Source organism: Natator depressus, chromosome 1 (genome assembly GCF_965152275.1).
Source record: "Natator depressus isolate rNatDep1 chromosome 1, rNatDep2.hap1, whole genome shotgun sequence".
Lineage (NCBI taxonomy): Eukaryota > Metazoa > Chordata > Testudines > Cheloniidae > Natator > Natator depressus.
Genome location: NC_134234.1, coordinates 11,911,389 through 11,931,194, shown reverse-complemented (window position 1 = coordinate 11,931,194; position 19,806 = coordinate 11,911,389). Strand labels below are relative to the sequence as shown.

Genomic DNA, 19,806 nt, shown 5'->3' with positions numbered 1-19,806 from the left:
GACGGGATACCTTTCTGGAAGAGATGCTTTAGTCAAATTACAGGGCTCAAACTAGGGTGAAATTCTGTGGCCTGTGTTAAGCAGGCGGCCAGTCCAGATGATCTAAAGGTCTCTTCTGGGCTTGGACTCTCTGAATCTATACCTTAGCACAGGAAGCGTTCCAATGGCCCAACTCCAAAACCCTCCTCTCCATCTCATTTCTGCAGCCAGGGTTGGCTCCTGTGTGAGACGGCAGCTGGGCATCAGAAGGACCATGGTGGAGCCCATCTTTCATTCTCCTCCCACCTCGCTGAAGTTATCCTTGACTATACAGCAAAGGTTCTTGTTCTCAGCTGTATTGCTTCTGGTGACTGTACCCTAGCCCTGCCTCTGCTCCCACTGACTGCAATGGGAACAGAGGAAGACTATGGCAAATGCCAGCCCTGTGATACGTGGAAGCCCCAAGCCTTGGCTGCACTACAAAAACAGCAGTTCAGGCCTCCTGCGGTTAGCAAGGGGAGGGGGCCCTCACCTACCCAAGCAAAACTTTGTGCTGTTTGGACTCATGGTGTCATTGTCTCAGCCCAGTACCAGTCCTACCCTCAGAGCTCCCAACTGCCACTTACCACCTGCAGGCCACCCAGCCCCAGCCCGGCCTTTTCTGGCAGCACTGGCCAGATGGTTACTTCGCTACACGAAGAATGTGTTTTATTATGGCAAACTGGAAGTTTCAGCAGCTGTTTTTTTGCATACCATTTATAGAATATCAGGAGGTCATCTAGTCCAACCCCCTGCTCAAAGCAGGACCAATCCCCACCTAGTTGGGGCTGTAACAGGTTAGAAAAGACACAGGGACGGACTTGCTCGTTTTCACGTACAGCAACTTCAGGCCAAACAGGTAATTCACTACAAGAACCTTGTTTTATTCTATTTTAACTTCTGCCTTTGTCCTGGGATTAGAGCCCTCTTCGCTGCTGTTAAAATGTACAAGGTATCTGTATGGCTGACACAGGTCTAGTTTGGGAATTTTTTACTCTGCTTGAAATAACAGAAGCCACAGTCCCATAGAACCATGTCCCCACATGTTATTTTACCCACACATTACACACATGCAAGTAAATAAGCTTTCAGCAAACTCCACTGTGTTTTATAATGTGCTGAGGAAGCCACAGTGATTCAGCTGAGACCCTAAATGACCTTTTGTCTTTTACTGCACTGGGTTTTGAACAGCAAGTTGAGGATACACCACAGCACAATAATTTAAAGCATATTGGGAAAAATGTAGCAACATCTATCTTGGTTTTAAACAGTTTGACAGTAAACACCAGAAAACCAGGCATACACATGATCCCATCAGTTAAATGATTTTTTTCTTTGCATAGTGAATAGCTAATTCTCTATCTGTTTGATGCGTTGCAGTGTTTTAAAGATACAGGGAAGAAAAAAGTTTGCATCAAACTCATGTACAACACGGAGAGCGACCGTTCCGGCTTCCGAGCTGCAGTTCAATCAGCGAACCTGGCACAGCTTTGAGCTCATTGTGAAGATCCACCAAAGATCCCCTGGAGCTCGATCAGTGACTTTCTGGACCTTCATGTCCACATGCACAAGTTGAATAAGGACTGGTCTTTAGTTTTCATTTCTCGTCCCCTTTAAAAATCGGTAAGGATGAGTTTTTATGAAATATTTTTCCTTCTCACAGGACAAGCTCCTTACCAACCTTTCACTTGAAAACTATAAGATGGCAAAGAGGTCCGGAAAGTCCAGCAGAGAGCACTGCAGGGCTATCTCCTTGATGCATGGCTAAAGGCCTGGTTTTAAAATCAGTTATAGTCTTTAAGGCTTCTATCTCCCCTTTGCTTTCATTGACAAACGACAAAGAAGCACTTGTTTAAGCTGTACTTCAAGACTAATCCATACTCCATGTACAATACCCTTTGAAGAAAAATACTGACAATATAGGACAGTGTTACACAATCATCTTCTGCACAATCCATTCTTTTGGCACTTTTCCTTCATTTTTTTTTTTAACTGATGTCTGTAGTCACTAACCCCCCACAAAAAGAACCTTAATACATTTTTTTCCATCTAGAAATCTACATAGAGTCAGAGTTGGTTTAAAGTCTTGTGGCATCTTTGGCAGATTCAGTCATTCACCTACTAAATGAAATCCCTAACCCCACCCCTTCTGGTCACACAGAAGTGCAATAAGCAGTGCAATTACTTCACCAGCAACAGGGCTGCCACAGCTGAGCCCCATTTGATCTTACAGGAGGGCAGTAAGGTGAGAAACTTTCACATTTTGGAAGAATTTGTACATGCCTTCACCTTCACGCAAACTGCAGGGATTAGGTTCAATTCCTTAGAGAATGTGAGATCAGAAAGGAGTAGGATGCAAAACAATTGCCAAAATAGAGATTTTTAATAAAAATCTTGTGTTGTTTTAGTGTCTCCAGACATGTGGAGATCTTTGACTCCATCCATGGTTCTGGTGTCTCCACCAGAGCTGCTGGTTTACTGATACGTCTCACATGGCATTAGCTGCGACAAAGGAAGTGTGAACTGGACCTCTGAATGCGTGAGGGGCTGGGGACGTCCCTTGTTTGAAGTGCAGTTGTATGCAGCGCCCTGTTTTTACCCAAGCTCTTCTAGGAACTAATAAAAGCACTGTTCATTTTAAAGTAGTAAAACATTCCAACAGAGTCCTCAACATTCCACCAACTCGAGTCTCCAGCCTCCCAGGCTCAGTGCACACGCAGGTGCACAAACCAGGTGTCTGAGCCAAAGCCCAGAGTTAGTGGAAAGACTCCCACTGACTTCACTGGACTTTGGACCGGGCAGTATGGGCCCAATCCTGCTCTCACCAACTTCAAAGGGAGTAGGACTTACCTATTCTAGCAAACTGGAAACTCTTTCTTGATCTTTAAGCAACTAGATGGAGGATAAAATTATAAATAAACTAGTTTTCTTTTAAGAAAGGTTGAAATTAATGGACTAAAATCCTACACCATATTTTGTGGACAAATACCCCTTGGAAATATTAAAACCAACCCTGCCACATTATTTAAAGATGCTACTGCATACGAGTAATAATGTCTCATAAAAAAAGTGACAAAGATTTTTAGGATCCACAGTTATTCCTCACGAGGATCCCAAAATCAAAGGCCTCCTTAAATAAATACTGATACAATGGACCATACATTGTAAGGGCTTTTCTGTTATGGTCCGGATCTGCACCCACTGAATCAACGGGAGCTTTGTATTAATTTCAATGGGATCAGGGCCTTGGATTAATCATGTAACAGTTTGCAGAGTAGGGCCCTTTGTGTGAACGACCCGTAGATAATAAAGTACATAACAGACATTCTAGCCTGGTTCTTTTCTATCAAGCTATGTTAGCTTGAGGAACTGTCATAATTGAGGCAATGGCTCCTGCACTTCCACTGAGACTCAGATTTAAAATAAAAAAAGAAATTAACATGAAATTAACACATAAAACCCAAGTGTTTAAGTGACCTTTTAAAAAAAAAACCCAACACACAAAAGGACACTGGCCTAGGTGGGTAGGACTCAAAATCTCATTCCCAGGAAAGATACATTCAGCTTGTTAAACCCACATAAAGTGAGTTTCTCAAAAGCTCTTTTGTTTAAAAAAAAAAAAAAAAAAAAGGCAGCAGCCCAGGCCTAGAACAAGGCAAGGTAATTGAGTAAGGAAGCCTGTTTCAAGGTATTCACTTGGGTGGTGCGAGGGGGATGTTGAAAGAGAGACTGTGGGGGGGTGGGGGGAATCAAGAATACTCTTGGATAGTGTAAAAAAAGCTTCTGCTCGGAACAAAAATAAAAGAAACTCAGGATTAAAGACTGCTGCTCCATCCTTAATGTACTCTGCTGTTCGTAAGTACTGATGAGACCAAATTTGATCATCAGTAACTCTGACCCATGCAAACCCACTGACTTCAATCAAGTCAACGACTCGGCAGTTTCCTTCAAATTCACTGCTGGCTTAAGTGAGTGCAATGCAGGTCAAGTCACTGGAGTTGTATCAGCTTAAAATCAGCTGTGCATTTGGCCCAGAAAGGTTGCAAGTGTGTAACTAAGGGCAGAATTTCCTCTCCGAAGAGGATACAATAATACACAACCCATGAGCTACAACAGTTAGGCACAGCAGTCCAGTCTAAGAGAGTGCAGAAAGCCAGCATCAACTTCCTGGCTTCACATATTAGTTTAATAGCCAGTAGTTTTTTGTGTGTTAATACGAGATATATATTATGTCATCATTACTACAAGATTTCTCAAAATGAAAGTGTCGATCTGTTGAAATATAGTATTTAAAATATATAAATTTTATCCATTAAAATATAAGATTTCTTTTTTTTTTTTTTTTAAAAATCCAGTTTAAAGCAGTAAAAAGCTTCAGGGTCCTTGTAGTTATATGAATAAGTGGCAAGCTGGAGACAAAACCAATTCCTTTGTTGCCAGGAAGGCAAGCCATTCATCATCATTTAAGATGGAAGGAGAGAGCAAAAGACACAGCTGCATTAGCAGAACCTCCCCGCACTCCACAGGTCAGCTGCAAGCTTTGCCAGCTGCTTGGTGCACTGTTGGTTCAGTGTGTTTCAGGTAGCTCTTTAAAATGCCAGTATCACCTAGTATAAGGAGCAACAAGATATTAAATTGGCAGACTCACGTTTCTGGGGTGGGTGGGTGGGGGGGGAAATTCCACTGAAAGAACAGAAGATCCATCGTCTAGAAATTCAGGATTCAAGAGTGACATTTCTGAGCCCATTACTGGTGGTAATCAAGAAAATTATTTCACTCAGTAAAACAATTGCGAGGACAGGCCTGAGATGAAAGGGAGAAAAGCAGAGGTTCTTTGGGAAGGAAGCACACCCATTAAACAGTGATCATGGACATTTATCTTACCTAATGCACTGATCTATATTCCGTGTAATTGGTCCGAGAGAGAACAACGAACACCCTCCATGACAGACAGACAGACTTCATCGGGCTGCTTAAAACATCAGAGTGATTTGGGCCAGATTGTGGCATAAAGCTCAACAGTGAAAGCCTTGTGGGAATTCTCACTTGGAAAGGGCTTCATGTGGTGATTGCTGCATGTGGGGAGGAGAACACGCTCTCCACTGGATAGGGGCCTGGACTAGTCAAGAGTCCTGTTTTCTATTCCCAACTCTACCACTGACCCCGGGCAAGTTGATAGAGTCAAATGACTGGATGCTACTGTCTTTGGAGAGCCCCGTTTGGGAGATCTAGGACCAAGAGTTTGAAAAGTGCTGAGCACCCCCAGCTCCCTATGATTTCAACTGGAATGGGAGGTGCCCAAAATTAGCAGCCGTTTTGAGAATTTTAACTTTGTGTGCCAGTTTATACATCTCTAAAGTGAAGATAATGGATAATTACTGCTACCAAACACTTTGAAACCTCTGTGTAAATAGTGCAGTAAGCGTATTACTATCACTGCAGTGCACACATTCCCCAACCCAACCGTGGCTGGTTTATACCGAGGGAATGAGCACTACACAGGGCTCCCATGCTGCCAATGTCCAACGGATTCATTTGGGTGGCTCTTTTCCTTACTGATTCTTCTCTTCCTAAAATGTCCAAGATGAGTAAAACCATGTTGATTGGTTTCACCTTTGTGCCACCCCAAGAGAGTGGGTTGGTAGTATTCACTTTACCTTCTCTTTATAGCTAAGTTTTCTGCGATATTACCAACATCGATTAACTAGTTTTCAACAATGCATTTTCCGTGAAATCCTTGGTTTGCACGTTTCCTACATTGCATTTGGTCTCATTAAAATAACCCCATATCTACACTGTCTAATGTATTTCATTTTTTGTGCCCCTGGAAGGTGTTACTGAATCGTATCCACTATCGGTGTATCCATTTGCTCCTTAGTTGCTGGGACAAAAAGGAGAAAGCATGACTCAATCTTATAACAGTGGGACCCCTTAATAAAGAGGCTATCACAAACCAGGGAGTTTACATCACTATGGTATAACTTACGATCCATTCACAGTATCTGGCTGCAGCATAAGGGAGAGCGTGAAACAGGCACAGGATTGGGGGTTGGAGAGAAACAGTCTAGATGATTTATGTAAATGTGTTTTCAATCCCTAATTTCTGTCTGACATGATGCAGCAGGCTGGACATTGGATTTACAAGGTCTTTATCATTGGGCTCATATACTCTTGGTATCCCATTGCCTTAGTAAGATGGCCACCACCAGCATTTAACTCAGAAATGTCATCTACTATGTATAAGTACATTTCAGTGTATACATGGGGAGGATCGACTGTCTTTCAGAGTGATGGACCAAACGGGACAGGTGAATTTTTGTTTTTAGCCTGCAAGGACCCTGGCTTCAGCGTGAACTGGATCTAAAATGTCTTACCATCAAAAAGAAAAAAAAAAAATTGTGGGTGGTTGTATGACAAGAAAATAGCTCCTCCTATAGGGTATTTTGATAAACCTCATGTCCTCTACAAAAGGCAACATTGTTCATAGGTGCTGCTTTGCACCTGTAGTGCTCTTTGACCGCAAGAGATATTGATCTACTCTTGCTTTCCGCCTATCCATTGTCCTGTTTTCACTGTCAAAAATTCGCTGCAGTTGTAAGGCTAGCCTCCTGTCTTCCTCCTCCTGCTGCAGCTTCTGTTCCATCTCCCTCACTAAAGGATCATCTGTGGCCAAGCCCATCTCGCCAGCGGTCTGCCTCAGTCTTTTAACTGAACCATTCTGTTCCAAGTGCTTTGTTTTACAGTGTCTCTTTCGTCCTCGTCTCAGTGAAGGGGGCTGTTCGCCAATCACATTTTCAACAGAATTGCAGGTTCCATTTTGTACGTTGATTAATTCACTATTGTTCAGGTATTTAAGCTGCTTTTTTCCTGCTGTCTTGATAGAAACTCCTAGCATACTGTTCCCTGGCAGCGCTGGGTTGACTCCAATTATTCTTCTGGTCATTATTTTTGCCCCAATGCTAAGACAAGATTTGTCCAGATATGAATTTGTTTTTACTTCAGATACATCTGAAACTTGAGTGTTCAGAGAGGTTCCATTTGATCTTGTATCTAGATCAGAGGAACTGCCATCCATTGTTAAGGCCTGTGAACGGTTTTTCTTGTTACCAGCCCTTTCGAGCTTCACTTCACTGATCGAAGGGAAATAATCTAACTCTGTGTTTGTGTGTGCCGCAGTATCAGGTAGAATTTGATCATTTAAGATTCGCAGCTGCTCTTTACTGGAGTTAGCAATGTCAGGAACCAGAAAGTCCTCTCCGGTCTCTGAAGCCAGAGATGTAAGGGTAGCTTTACAGAGAGTCTTTTTAATCTGGCGCTCCTGAAATATTTGCTCCCATTTTTTCAGGATTCTGGGACTAGCTTCATAGGTGGTTGGTTTCTGCAGGCTTCGGTTCAGGTTCCTTGGAGTAGACTTTATAATCAAAGGACTCAAGACTTTGCCATCGGGAAGCCTCTTGGGAGGAGTGCATGGTGAGCAGACAATAGGTTTGAAATGATTGAGCTCTTCTGAGATACTGTCATTGCTCTCAGGGCTGATGGATCGCTCCGGCTTGTGCAGGATGGAGAGTGACGAAACAGAGTTGGAAACCAGTCGCTTTTCTGCTGTCAAATCTGGGGCAGAGAGGCAGCGATTGTTTTGGGTGGATGACAAAACTCCAACGATGGGAGTCGATGCACTGGTCACGGATAGAACCTGTAAAACAAGTCATTGGGATTAGAAAGTTTGTCATTGTAGTGATCTAAAAAGAGGGGCCAGAGTAAGAGTGAAATGGGTGAATCTGCAAGAGAATAGGAAACGCTGCAAAATCACTCAAACAACTAACTAGACCACTAGTTCCTAATCTTTCAGGCAACTGTACCTGTTTATCAGGCCACGATGTCTGCTGTACCAGCCAGCAGCCTCAGCCACCTTCTTCCAATTGGGCCAGCAACTTCCTTATCCCACCATGTCAATAATGAGCACTAAGTCCAGCCTTGGGGCTAGGCCCTGCAGTCCTGCTTGCCTTCCATTCAACTGTGCACTGTCTATTCTGGAATGCAGCCTGGGGTGCTCCTGATCCTGCAGCAAGTCAGACTAAGCGACTGTGCTGGTTTGAGCACATTGAATGGCCCACAGGTAACAAGGGAGCACCAGAATCAAGCACAGCCTGGGTCCCAAATTCATCCTTAGCATGAGGGCTGTGCTTGGGACATCAAAGGAATGGAGAGTAGCTAGCCAGAGTGGTGGCAAAAGCTTGACGCTCAGGAACAAAGAGGTTGATAACCATGGAACTAGACTAACTCAAAGAAAATTTACCAAGGGTCGTGATGGATTCTCCATCGCTGGCAATTTTTAAATCACGGTTGGATGTTTTTCTAAATGATCTGCTCTAGGGATTTTTTTGTGGGGGGAGGGCGGGGGGGAGGGGTTCTGTGTTATATAGGGGGTCAGACTAGATGATCATAATGGTCCCTTCCGGCCTTGCAATCTATGAAGCTACGACATGCCTAGCAGCAGCATGACTGTACTGCCAGGGGCACGCTGTTTACAGCAAGTAAACTCAGACATTTTCTTGCCATCAACTGATGTATAAGAAATGGCTGATCCAGGCTTTAACACGCTCTTACTGCAACAAGCAAAGAGAAAAGGCTGGCCAGAGGACACTGAATAGGGTCAGGTAAACAAATCTCCTGTGCATTATTGGCACACAAAGCGTGGTTTCCAGTTTGCTAGTGATTAAACAACAAGGGAGCTGGCAGCAGAGACTCCTTAAGAGCAGCACGGCCAGCCATGTTCAAAGACATTTCTAACAGTCACATTTAAGAGCGTGAGGGCATACAGCTACAGATAACACAGAGTAAAAACTACATATACACAAATGCAAATGAGTTTTCCTTTTCAAAGTCAAGGTGATTTTATATGGTGGCTAGCCCCGGCTCTGGAATGGCTTTTCTTTGTTCAGTTTAGAGAGGTGATTTTAACAAGCTTATGTCTCTGGAGTTAATACAGGTTGTGGAACGTCCTTTTCGTGGAGCACTTGTTCTCTGGGCAGGTCCACTCACAGTCTACTTTAAAAAAAGATCTGGGAGCTGGGAAGACAGATTACTTTTACGGTACCTCATTCTGGACTTGATCCAACTCCCATCAATTCCAATGCGAGTTAGATTAGGTCAGGGATTCTCAAACTTTCTTGCACCACGACCCCCCTTCTCAACAAAAATTACTACATGACTCCAGGAGGGGGAACCGAAGCCTGAGCCCACCCAAGCCCTGCCGCCCTGGGTGGAGGGGCCAAAGCCTTAGCGCCCCTGCCCCAGGTGGGGTGGGGGTGGGGAAGAGGGCAAAGCCGAAGGCCAAGGGCTTCAGACCCAGGCAAGGGCCTGTAACATGAGCCCTGCCACCCGGGGCTGAAGCCCTCAGGCTTTGGTTTCAGCCCCGGGCGCTGGCAAGTCTAATGCCAGCCCTGGTGACCCCATTAAAACGGGATCATAACCCACTTTGGGGTCCCGATCCATAGTTTGAGAACCACTAGAAAGAGGGTCCTTTTTTAGGAGCATGGCCCATGACTGTCACCTCAGGGAGGTCCACAGTACTTTGTCACCAAGACTATTTATGTCACCTGAGCAGGACCTATGAGGATCTCCCCATCTTGCAAGCAGGGTTCCCCATCAAATGGCTATCCCAAGGGTTCCTTCTGCTTCCGACAGTGACTGGATGCTTAGCATGATTCCCCCCTCCCCCCCCCCCACTTGTGGAATGAAGATGAAGCAAAAGCTGAAGAGAAGGGGATTTGGTGCAAAAAGTGGACAGTCCTAGTAAAGGAGACAGATGCAGGCAGAAGAGGGATGGTTCCTTATTCCTTCTTGAAAGAAGTGAAGTTCTGGGGAGAATGAGGTCATGAAGATTTCTCGCTGGACAGGGAGATGTGGAGGAAGAGTGGAACTTCCCTCTAGTGACTGGAGGTGAAGGCTCTGATGGATGTAAGGTGCAGTGGGAGGGAGAAAGGCTCTGGAGCAAGGGCTCAGCCAATGGCTGCAGGGGACACCCCATCTCCATGCAGGAAGACTCAGCAGGGAGTGGATGGAAGGAGGAGAAGGGCCACAGGTTTCATAAGAAGCCCCTGCCACTGAAGCCCTTTGAAGCATACTACATCCCCCACATCTCCTACCTGGACTGGGCTGGGCCTTCTGGAGTGGACGTGAGGCACCTGATACTTGGTGCGACTGGACTAAATAACACTGACTGAATCCACTGTGTTGCTGCCAGGCACCAGGAGCCTGCAGGCCAGAGAGGCAGAAAATGGCCGAGTATGTGGAGATTAGTAGCGGAGTAAAAGCACAGACAATGATATCAAATTGCTGCTGCTGGGGAGATCAAATCCTGAGGCTGATGGTGCTACAAAGGCCTTAGAGTCTCAGAAATGGTGCAAAGGAAGAAGTCTGCCAGACGCGCAACAGCAGCCCAGTAATTAGGCTGGAACAGCAGACGGACATTTGCCTGAGCAAATCATGGGTTGGATTTTCAGAGGTGCTTAGTAGCCACAACTCTTACTGAAGTCCATCCATGCCATAGGCACTCAGCACCTCTGGAAATCAGGCCTCCTGTTCTCCCTCTGCTGGGCCTGTAGCACCAGTTCATTCACAAACAGAGCCCCATTGACTTCAGCAAGAGCAAGACTAGATCAACTGTTCCTAGAGAGGCGATGTTAATCAGTGACGGTGGACGAGGAAGGAGAGAGACCAGGTCAACAATGATCATTTCTGCTCCATTTTAAAAATGATCTGCAAGGGGTGCGGGGCAGGGCCGGGGAGATGGAATAACTTTTTGCTAAAATGCAGAGGTTAAAAAGTAGTCTGGGGGTGAGATGGAGACAGTTGTTTTTCAAGCTTGTGAGAGAGCTATTTTTTAAACCACCAGTGAATCAGGTTTGAAAAGAAATCTGATTTACAAAAAAGGAAGTAGAGTACCCTTTGAATTCCCTGTTATCACATGATGCTAGCAAAAAAGTGTGTGTTGTCCATTTTTCTGTTCAATTACTTCCAACCTGGACTGGCAGTCAGCTCCTGCTGTAAATCGTAAGGGACTGATTAGCCATACGGATTTAACATCAAACCTCTGCTGACACAATTTTTTTGACCGATCGATAGATGGTCTCCAAGTAACTGTCACTGTATAGCCTTCAACAACATTTCTATGAAACGTACAAACTTCTCCCTCACTGGATGTAATATATTTCCAAAAACATCTGGTACCTTTGTTCTGTTGGCTGGGGCTGATCTCTGCCTGCTCTTTGATCGATCTTGAATGGTGTCATTGCAACTCTGACTCCTTTCCAATTTGGAGGTTAGGTTCCTAAAAATCAGGAATGTGTAAAACATTAGACTGTGTATTAATTTAAAAACAGCGCATTTCATGGCACCATCAAGATGGGCACATAGCACATTCAGCTTATGTGCACCAGGTACCTGTGTCATGCAGGAGGTAGGGGTAGCCACCAAGACAGAATCTAGCTTGCACAGGATACCTCCCAACTACCAGAGCAGGGGGAACTTGGAGGGAGATTATGACTGATCTGTTTCCTGGGCCACTGCAATAACACATTGCTCTACACCCAGGGCTTATGGCAAAGCCACAATTTAGCCCTGAATAAATGCATGACATTACAGAAACCCTTGTCCTGTCCTACCCAATCGCCCCCATTTGTTACACTTGATGCAACCAATGAGAGTAAAGTTATATAAGCAGCTCCTTGGAGTTGGGGCCAGCTCTTGGCATTTGTGCCCTGTCCCTTTTGAGAACCGTATAAACAAACATTTTTATACATAAACCTACCATGTAGATCTTTATAAACTACAGAGACTGTAAATGTAATGAATTTTACAATACATCCTTCAAAGGACACATACCCTATGCATTATTCCTCAATTCTATGGCAACCGTGGGACAAATAGGTCCTATTCTCGATCAAAGGTTTAGAAAAACTAGCCTATGAGAACAGGTTAAAAAAAACTGGTCACGTTTCATCTTGAGAAAAACAGGCTGAGGGGTGACCCAATGTCTACAAATACATTAAGGGCCATTATAAAGAGGATGGTGATTGTTCTCACATCCACTGAAGATAGAACAAGCAGCAATGGGCTTAATCTGCTGCATGGCGGCTTTAGATATCAACTAGAGTTAATAGTTAAGCACTGGAACAGGCTTCCAAGGGAGGTTTGGAATCCCTGTCAGAGGTTTTTAGAACAGGTTGGACAAACTCCTGTCAGGGATGGTCTAGGTTTACTTGGTCCTGCCTCAGCACAGGGGGCTGGACTAGATGACCTCTTGAGGTCCCTTCCAGCCCTACATTTCTATGGATTCTATGATTGTATTTGATCAGTTATTCAATACTACATTTTCTAAAACAGCAATAACTTATTTTGGGCTGTGACAACTGTTTGAATTAGATTTAAGTACTTCAGGGATGTTTAGAACAAAAATATGAAAGGAGTAATATTTATGTTTGTAACGGACAGCCAGTGTGAACTAAAGTCTGTTTCTTACCCTGTCAGGAAGGCAAAAGAATAGGTGCTGCCTTTGGAGACAAAAGCCGACCGATGTGTGTATTTGCTCAGGAATGGTTCTTCGTTCTCTGAATCCGAGAGGCGTTCAGGAAACTGAAGTTAATAAAGGAAGAATCAGCCGGCATACACAAAAAAGTCACTCAGGAAATAGTTATTCCTCAGGAAAATGCTTTGAGTCTCCAAAAGTGGCGACATTTGAAGTATGTAAAGAACAGAATGCGAGTGCCAGCTGGTGTATAGTGTCATAGATCTATTAACTTCCCTTAAGCTAGAGCAATTTATGTCAGCTGAAGATCTGGCCCAACGTTTTTGCCACTTGGAAAAAAAAAAAAGAACTTATATGTGCAGTTGTGGTTCGGTGATGAACATTTCATTATCAAATGCTACAGGACTCAGAGCCCAAAGTAAGGCACTCAGCAAACAATATTAAGAGAGCAACAGTTTGATATCAGCGTAACCTTTATCAACCATAAACTATTCTATGGTACTTTCCACACAGTCTATGACTGATATGGGCAAGAGCCAAAGCTAAACAAGAAGTTACTCTTTTACCATGCTGCCATATATTCCCCTGATGACTCGTATTATATACATTTGTAGATGTCTATTTCTACAAGTCTGAACATGTGAGAGAAAGAGGATACATGCAATGGTATGGTTTGCAATACAGGTTTTATCACCACAGTGTTTGAAACGGCCACATTACTCATAAGTGGGGAAGCCAGAAGCAAGTTAAACAGGTCACTCCAAATGGGAGCCAATAAAACCTTCTTGTGGCACTTTAGAGACTAACCAATTTATTTGAGCATAAGCTTTCGTGAGCTACAGCTCACTTCATCAGATGCATAAAAGTGGAAAATGCAGTGAGGATATTTTTATACACACAGACCATGAAAAAAATGGGTGTTTATCACTTCAAAAGGTTTTCTCTCCCCCTACCCCACTCTCCTGCTGGTAATAGCTTATGCATCTGATGAAGTGAGCTGTAGCTCACGAAAGCTTATGCTCAAATAAATTGGGTCGTCTCTAAGGTGCCACAAGTACTCCTTTTCTTTTTGTGAATACAGACTAACACGGCTGCTACTCTGAAATGAAACCTTCATTCCACATCATCCTGTATTCCGAAAATGTTACATGTCTGACAGATAAATGATTTTAGGAATGTTTTCAAAATGTTACTGGGACTATCATTTGTATTTCTTCCCCCTAGAGCCAGGTGCCTTAGTCACTATGGAATCCAAACGTACAATGCATAGAAGAGTTATTCAAACCTCAAAAAGATGACCTAAGGTAGGTTTCCTATAGCTAAAAATACCAAAACTGTACAGTCTGGTATCTCAGGTCCTTCTAGAGCTAGAAGGAAATCAAACAAGTTCTATTGGGAAGCTACAGCTTCATAAGAATGGCTATACTGGGTCAGACCAAAGGTCCATCTAGCCCAGTATCCTGTCTTCCAACAGTGGCCAATGCCAGGTGCTTCAGAGGGAATGAACAGAACAGGTAATCACCAACTGATCCACCCCCTATCACCCATTCCCAGCTTCAGGCGAACAGGCTAAGGACACTATCCCTTCAATGACATACATCCCCTAGTTTCAGTTGTGCAGGAGTCAGAGACATCAGATCATTTTTTACGTCTAGAAAAGTGATTACTGATCCAGGACTGAATCCTGTCAGTCTTGGGTAGGTTTAATGCTATATCTGGGGTGGGAACAGTGTCGTATTTACTTACACATTCTTGATTCGTTTTAAGCATTAGTGGTTCATCTTTTTTTTGCTGTTCTTCCATTTTTCTTTTTCCCACTTCCATGTCTTCTAGAATTAGCTTGTGGATCAGATCCTCAGATGTTTTTTCCTCTTGTAATTTTTCTCCCCTCAACTAGCAATAAAATAAGAAAGGAGATAACATAACATACTTGAAATTGCCTGTATTAACAGCCTATGTATTTATTGAATTAAACATGGAACTGGGAGCCACAAAATCCTGTATTCCAATCCTGGTTTCTTACAATGGTTCACCGTAGGAAAGTTCCTTATTCCGCCACATGCCTCAGTTTCCCCATCCATAATGGGGGGAGAAGGGGAGCAGGAGGAGAGAAAGCAGAAAAAGAGAAAGCTTCAGGAAAGCAGACTTCGACTCCCTCAGGGAACAGATGGCCAGGATCCCCGGGGGACTAACATGAAGGGGAAGGGAGTCCAGGAGAGCTGGCTGTATTTCAAGGAATCCCTGTTGAGGTTACAGGGACAAACCATCCCGATGAGTCGAAAGAATAGTAAATATGGCAGGCGACCAGCTTGGCTTAAAGGTGAAATCCTAGCGGATCTTAAACATAAAAAAGAAGCTTACAAGAAGTGGAAGGTTGGACATATGACCAGGGAAGAGTATAAAAATATTGCTCGGGCATGTAGGAAAGATATAAGGAGGGCCAAATCGCACCTGGAGCTGCAGCTAGCAAGAGATGTCAAGAGTAACAAGAAGGGTTTCTTCAGGTATGTTGGCAACAAGAAGAAAGCCAAGGAAAGTGTGGGCCCCTTACTGAATGAGGGAGGCAACCTAGTGACAGAGGATGTGGAAAAAGCTAATGTACTCAATGCTTTTTTTGCCTCTGTTTTCACTAACAAGGTCAGCTCCCAGACTGCTGCGCTGGGCATCACAGAATGGGGAAGAGATGGCCAGCCCTCTGTGGAGATAGAGGTGGTTAGGGACTATTTAGAAAAGCTGGACGTGCACAAGTCCATGGGGCCGGACGAGTTGCATCCGAGAGTGCTGAAGGAATTGGCGGCTGTGATTGCAGAGCCCTTGGCCATTATCTTTGAAAACTCGTGGCGATTGGGGGAAGTCCCGGAAGATTGGAAAAAGGCTAATGTAGTGCCAATCTTTAAAAAAGGGAAGAAGGAGGATCCTGGGAACTACAGGCCAGTCAGCCTCACCTCAGTCCCTGGAAAAATCATGGAGCAGGTCCTCAAAGAATCAATCCTGAAGCACTTACATGAGAGGAAAGTGATCAGGAACAGTCAGCATGGGTTCACCAAGGGAAGGTCATGCCTGACTAATCTAATCGCCTTTTATGATGAGATTACTGGTTCTGTGGATGAAGGGAAAGCAGTGGATGTATTGTTTCTTGACTTTAGCAAAGCTTTTGACACGGTCTCCCACAGTATTCTTGTCAGCAAGTTAAGGAAGTATGGGCTGGATGAATGCACTATAAGGTGGGTAGAAAGCTGGCTAGATTGTCGGGCTCAACGGGTAGTGATCAATGGCTCCATGTCTAGTTGGCAGCCGGTGTCAAGTGGTGTGCCTCAGGGGTCGGTCCTGGGGCCGGTTTTGTTCAATATCTTCATAAATGATCTGGAGGATGGTGTGGATTGCACTCTCAGCAAATTTGCGGATGATACTAAACTGGGAGGAGTGGTAGATACGCTGGAGGGGAGGGATAGGATACAGAAGGACCTAGACAAATTGGAGGATTGGGCCAAAAGAAATCTGATGAGGTTCAATAAGGATAAGTGCAGGGTCCTGCACTTAGGATGGAAGAATCCAATGCACCGCTACAGACTAGGGACCGAATGGCTAGGCAGCAGTTCTGCAGAAAAGGACCTAGGGGTGACAGTGGACGAGAAGCTGGATATGAGTCAACAGTGTGCCCTTGTTGCCAAGAAGGCCAATGGCATTTTGGGATGTATAAGTAGGGGCATAGCGAGCAGATCGAGGGACGTGATCGTTCCCCTCTATTCGACACTGGTGAGGCCTCATCTGGAGTACTGTGTCCAGTTTTGGGCCCCACACTACAAGAAGGATGTGGATAAATTGGAGAGAGTCCAGCGAAGGGCAACAAAAATGATTAGGGGTCTAGAGCACATGACTTATGAAGAGAGGCTGAGGGAGCTGGGATTGTTTAGTCTGCAGAAGAGAAGAATGAGGGGGGATTTGATAGCTGCTTTCAACTACCTGAAAGGGGGTTCCAAAGAGGATGGCTCTAGACTGTTCTCAATGGTAGCAGATGACAGAACGAGGAGTAATGGTCTCAAGTTGCAATGGGGGAGGTTTAGATTGGATATTAGGAAAAACTTTTTCACTAAGAGGGTGGTGAAACACTGGAATGCGTTACCTAGGGAGGTGGTAGAACCTCCTTCCTTAGAGGTTTTTAAGGTCAGGCTTGACAAAGCCCTGGCTGGGATGATTTAACTGGGAATTGGTCCTGCTTCGAGCAGGGGGTTGGACTAGATGACCTTCTGGGGTCCCTTCCAACCCTGATATTCTATGATTCTATGAAAGTGAAGAAAGGAGGGCAGAAACAGGAGCAAAAATTGTATGACCAAATGCTGAAGTTGGGGTTGAGGGTACATTCTTTCGATGCATGGTTTGTTAATAATTCTCAGGAGATGACAAAAGTGATTGGTCTGAGTAATATAGAACCTCGCTACAGGATTCATATTAAGTCTTTACTCAGTAATGGGAAGTGTGAATTAAAGAGAGTCTGCTCTATTTGTTTTACTATGGGACACACAATCTCAGAGGTTAAGGAGTCTTAATCTTTAAATAGAGGTAAATAAACCAGGATTTTTAAAAGTTATTTCTGGCAGTCTGTCTGAAATCCTCCCCACATCTTCCCTCCTTTCCCTTGTCCCCCAGAATTTGTAGAAATCCACATGGAATTATCTATTTGTCTTCTAATCTATATGGTTCTATTTGGATTTTATTTTAACGTCCAGGTACAGTGAGACATATAAGAATGTTTAAAAATTTATCAGACAGTAATGAGGATCTTAGGGATAATGGTAGCATGACAAATGGGAATGAGGCTATGGAGGTAGATATTACCATATCTGAGGTAGAAGCAAAACTCAAACAGCTTAATGGGACTAAATCGGGGGGCCTAGATAATCTTCATCCAAGAATATTAAAGGAATTGGCACATGAAATTGCAAGCCCATTAGCAAGAATTTTTAATGAATCTGTGAACTCAGGGGTTGTACCGTATGACTGGAGAATTGCTAACATAGTTCCTATTTTTAAGAAAGAAAAAAAAGTGATCTGGGTAACTACAGGCCTGTTAGTTTGACATCTGTAGTATGCAAGGTCTTGGAAAAAATTTTGAAGAAGAAAGTAGTTAAGGACATTGAGGTCAATGGTAAATGGGACAAAATACAACATGGTTTTACAAAAGGTAGATCATGTCAAACCAACCTGATCTCCTTCTTTGAGAAAGGACAAAAACAGATTTTTTAGACACAGGAAACGCAGTGGATCTAATTTACCTAGATTTCAGTAAGGCGTTTGATACGGTCCCACATGGGGAATTATTAGTTAAATTGGAAAAGATGGGGATCAATATGAAAATTGAAAGGTGGATAAGGAATTGGTTAAAGGGGAGACTACAGCAGGTCATACTGAAAGGTGAACTGTCAGGCTGGAGGGAGGTTACCAGTGGAGTTCCTCAGGGTTCGGTTTTGGAATCAATCTTATTTAATCTTTTTATTACTGACCTTGGCACAAAAAGTAAGAGTGTGCTAATAAAGTCTGCGGATGATACAAAGCTGGGAGGTATTGTAGAGAAGGACCGGGATATCATACAGGAGGATCTGGATGACCTTGTAAACTGGAGTAATAGTAATAGGATGAAATTTAATAGTGAGAAGTGTAAGGTCATGCATTTAGGGATTAAGAACAAGAATTTTAGTTATAAGCTGGGGACGCATCAATTAGTAGCAATGGAGGAGGAGAAAGACCTTGGAGTATTGGTTGACCACAGGATGACTATGAGCCACCAATGTGATATGGCCGTGAAAAAAAGCTAATGTGGTCTTGGGATGCATCAGGAGAGGTATTTCCAGTAGAGATAAGGAGGTGTTAGTACCGTTATACAAGGCACTGGTGAGACCTCACCTGTAATACTGTGTGCAGTTCTGGTCTCCCATGTTTAAGAAGGATGAATTCAAACTGGAACAGGTACAGAGAAGGGCTACTAGGATGATCCGAGGAATGGAAAACCTGTCTTATGAAAGGAGACTCAAGGAGCTTGGCTTCTTTAGCCTAACCAAAAGAAGGCTGAGGGGAGATATGATTGCTCTCTATAAATATATCAGAGGGATAAATACCAGAGAGGGAGAGGAATTATTTAAGCTCGGTACCAATGTGGACACAAGAACAAATGGATATTAACTGGCCATCAGGAAGTTTAGACTTGAAATTAGATGAAGGTTTCTAACCATCAGAGGAGTGAAGTTCTGGAACAGCCTTCCAAGGGAAGCAGTGGGGGCAAAAGACCTATCTGGCTTCAAGATTAAACTCAATAAGTTTATGGACGAGAAGGTATGATGGGATAACATGATTTTGGCAATTAATTGATCTTTAACTATTCATGGCAAATAGGCCCAATGGCCTGTGATGGAATGTTAGATGAGGTGGGATCCGAGTTACCATAGAGAATTCTTTCCTAGGTATCTGGCTGGTGAATCTTGCCCACATGCTCAGGGGTCAGCAGATCGCCTATTTGGGGTCGGGAAGGAATTTTCCTCCAGGGCAGGTTGGAAGAGGCCCTGGGGGTTTTTTGCCTTCCTCTGCAGCATGGGGCATGGGTCACTTGCTGGAGGATTCTCTGCACCTTGAAGTCTTTAAACCATGATTTGAGGACTTCAGTAGCTCAGACATAGGTGAGAGGTTTATTGCAGGAGTGGGTGGGTGAGATTCTGTGGCCTGCATTGTGCAGGTGGTCAGACCAGATGATCATAATGGTCCCTTCTGACCTTAATATCTATGAATCTATGAAGGTGCAAACATAACCTCCGTCAACAGAAAACACTCAGGGCTATCTTCCTTGGATATTAAGAACAGCAGAATTCTACAAAAACCTTACAAAAAGAAAAAAGCATCTCTTGTGGACAAAGACTTTTTGTGCTCTATTTTGGAGACCATATAGATCTTCCTCAAGCCAAAGGGTTAATGTTGGCATCCAATAACATGTTTGTACAAAGGCAACTGAGAGCTTTGTTTCCATTTGACTTAGAAGTATGCAAAGTTTGCCCTACAGTATAAAGTTTGGAAGCCAACAGCTCCAAATTTGGCTTGGAAGTTACTCTCCATGTACCCTTCCCCAGATATACCCATTTGGATGAAGTAGCTTCTGCAACTAGTAGGTTTCTTTAACCTGGAGGGGGAAAAACAGTGGAAAACAAAAACAAAAAACCCACCACCAGAGCAGAAACAACCTGTGTTCTAATTAATGGGAGACTGCCTAGGAATTT

General features: G+C 43.8%; 2 protein-coding genes across 6 annotated transcripts in view; one reads left to right on the top strand and one right to left on the bottom strand.

The window, feature by feature from the left end:
- Nucleotides 1-3,660, top strand: part of XRRA1 (X-ray radiation resistance associated 1) — a 53,297-nt gene extending 49,637 nt beyond the window's left edge. For 2 of the 5 annotated variants that reach the window (XR_012639828.1, XM_074954715.1), the window contains one exon: nucleotides 1,399-3,658. Coding sequence is in view for 2 of the 5 variants with exons in the window: in XM_074954715.1 (XP_074810816.1) it covers nucleotides 1,399-1,406 (8 nt within the window). In the remaining 3 variants the exon portion in view is untranslated. Of the gene's footprint in view, nucleotides 1-1,398 lie in introns of all 5 variants that reach the window. The other 3 variants (XR_012639830.1, XM_074954700.1, XR_012639831.1) reach the window with 2 other exon arrangements.
- Nucleotides 3,661-4,678: 1,018 nt separating this feature from the next.
- The window catches only part of RNF169 (ring finger protein 169), a 47,840-nt gene continuing 32,712 nt past the window's right edge, over nucleotides 4,679-19,806 (bottom strand). Inside the window, exons 3-6 of the mRNA XM_074942874.1 lie at nucleotides 14,294-14,440; nucleotides 12,542-12,654; nucleotides 11,251-11,350; nucleotides 4,679-7,711 (exon numbers count right to left, since the gene is read on the bottom strand). Of these exons, the coding sequence (XP_074798975.1) occupies nucleotides 6,500-7,711; nucleotides 11,251-11,350; nucleotides 12,542-12,654; nucleotides 14,294-14,440 (1,572 nt within the window). The 3' untranslated portion in view covers nucleotides 4,679-6,499. The remainder of the gene's footprint in view (nucleotides 7,712-11,250; nucleotides 11,351-12,541; nucleotides 12,655-14,293; nucleotides 14,441-19,806) is intronic.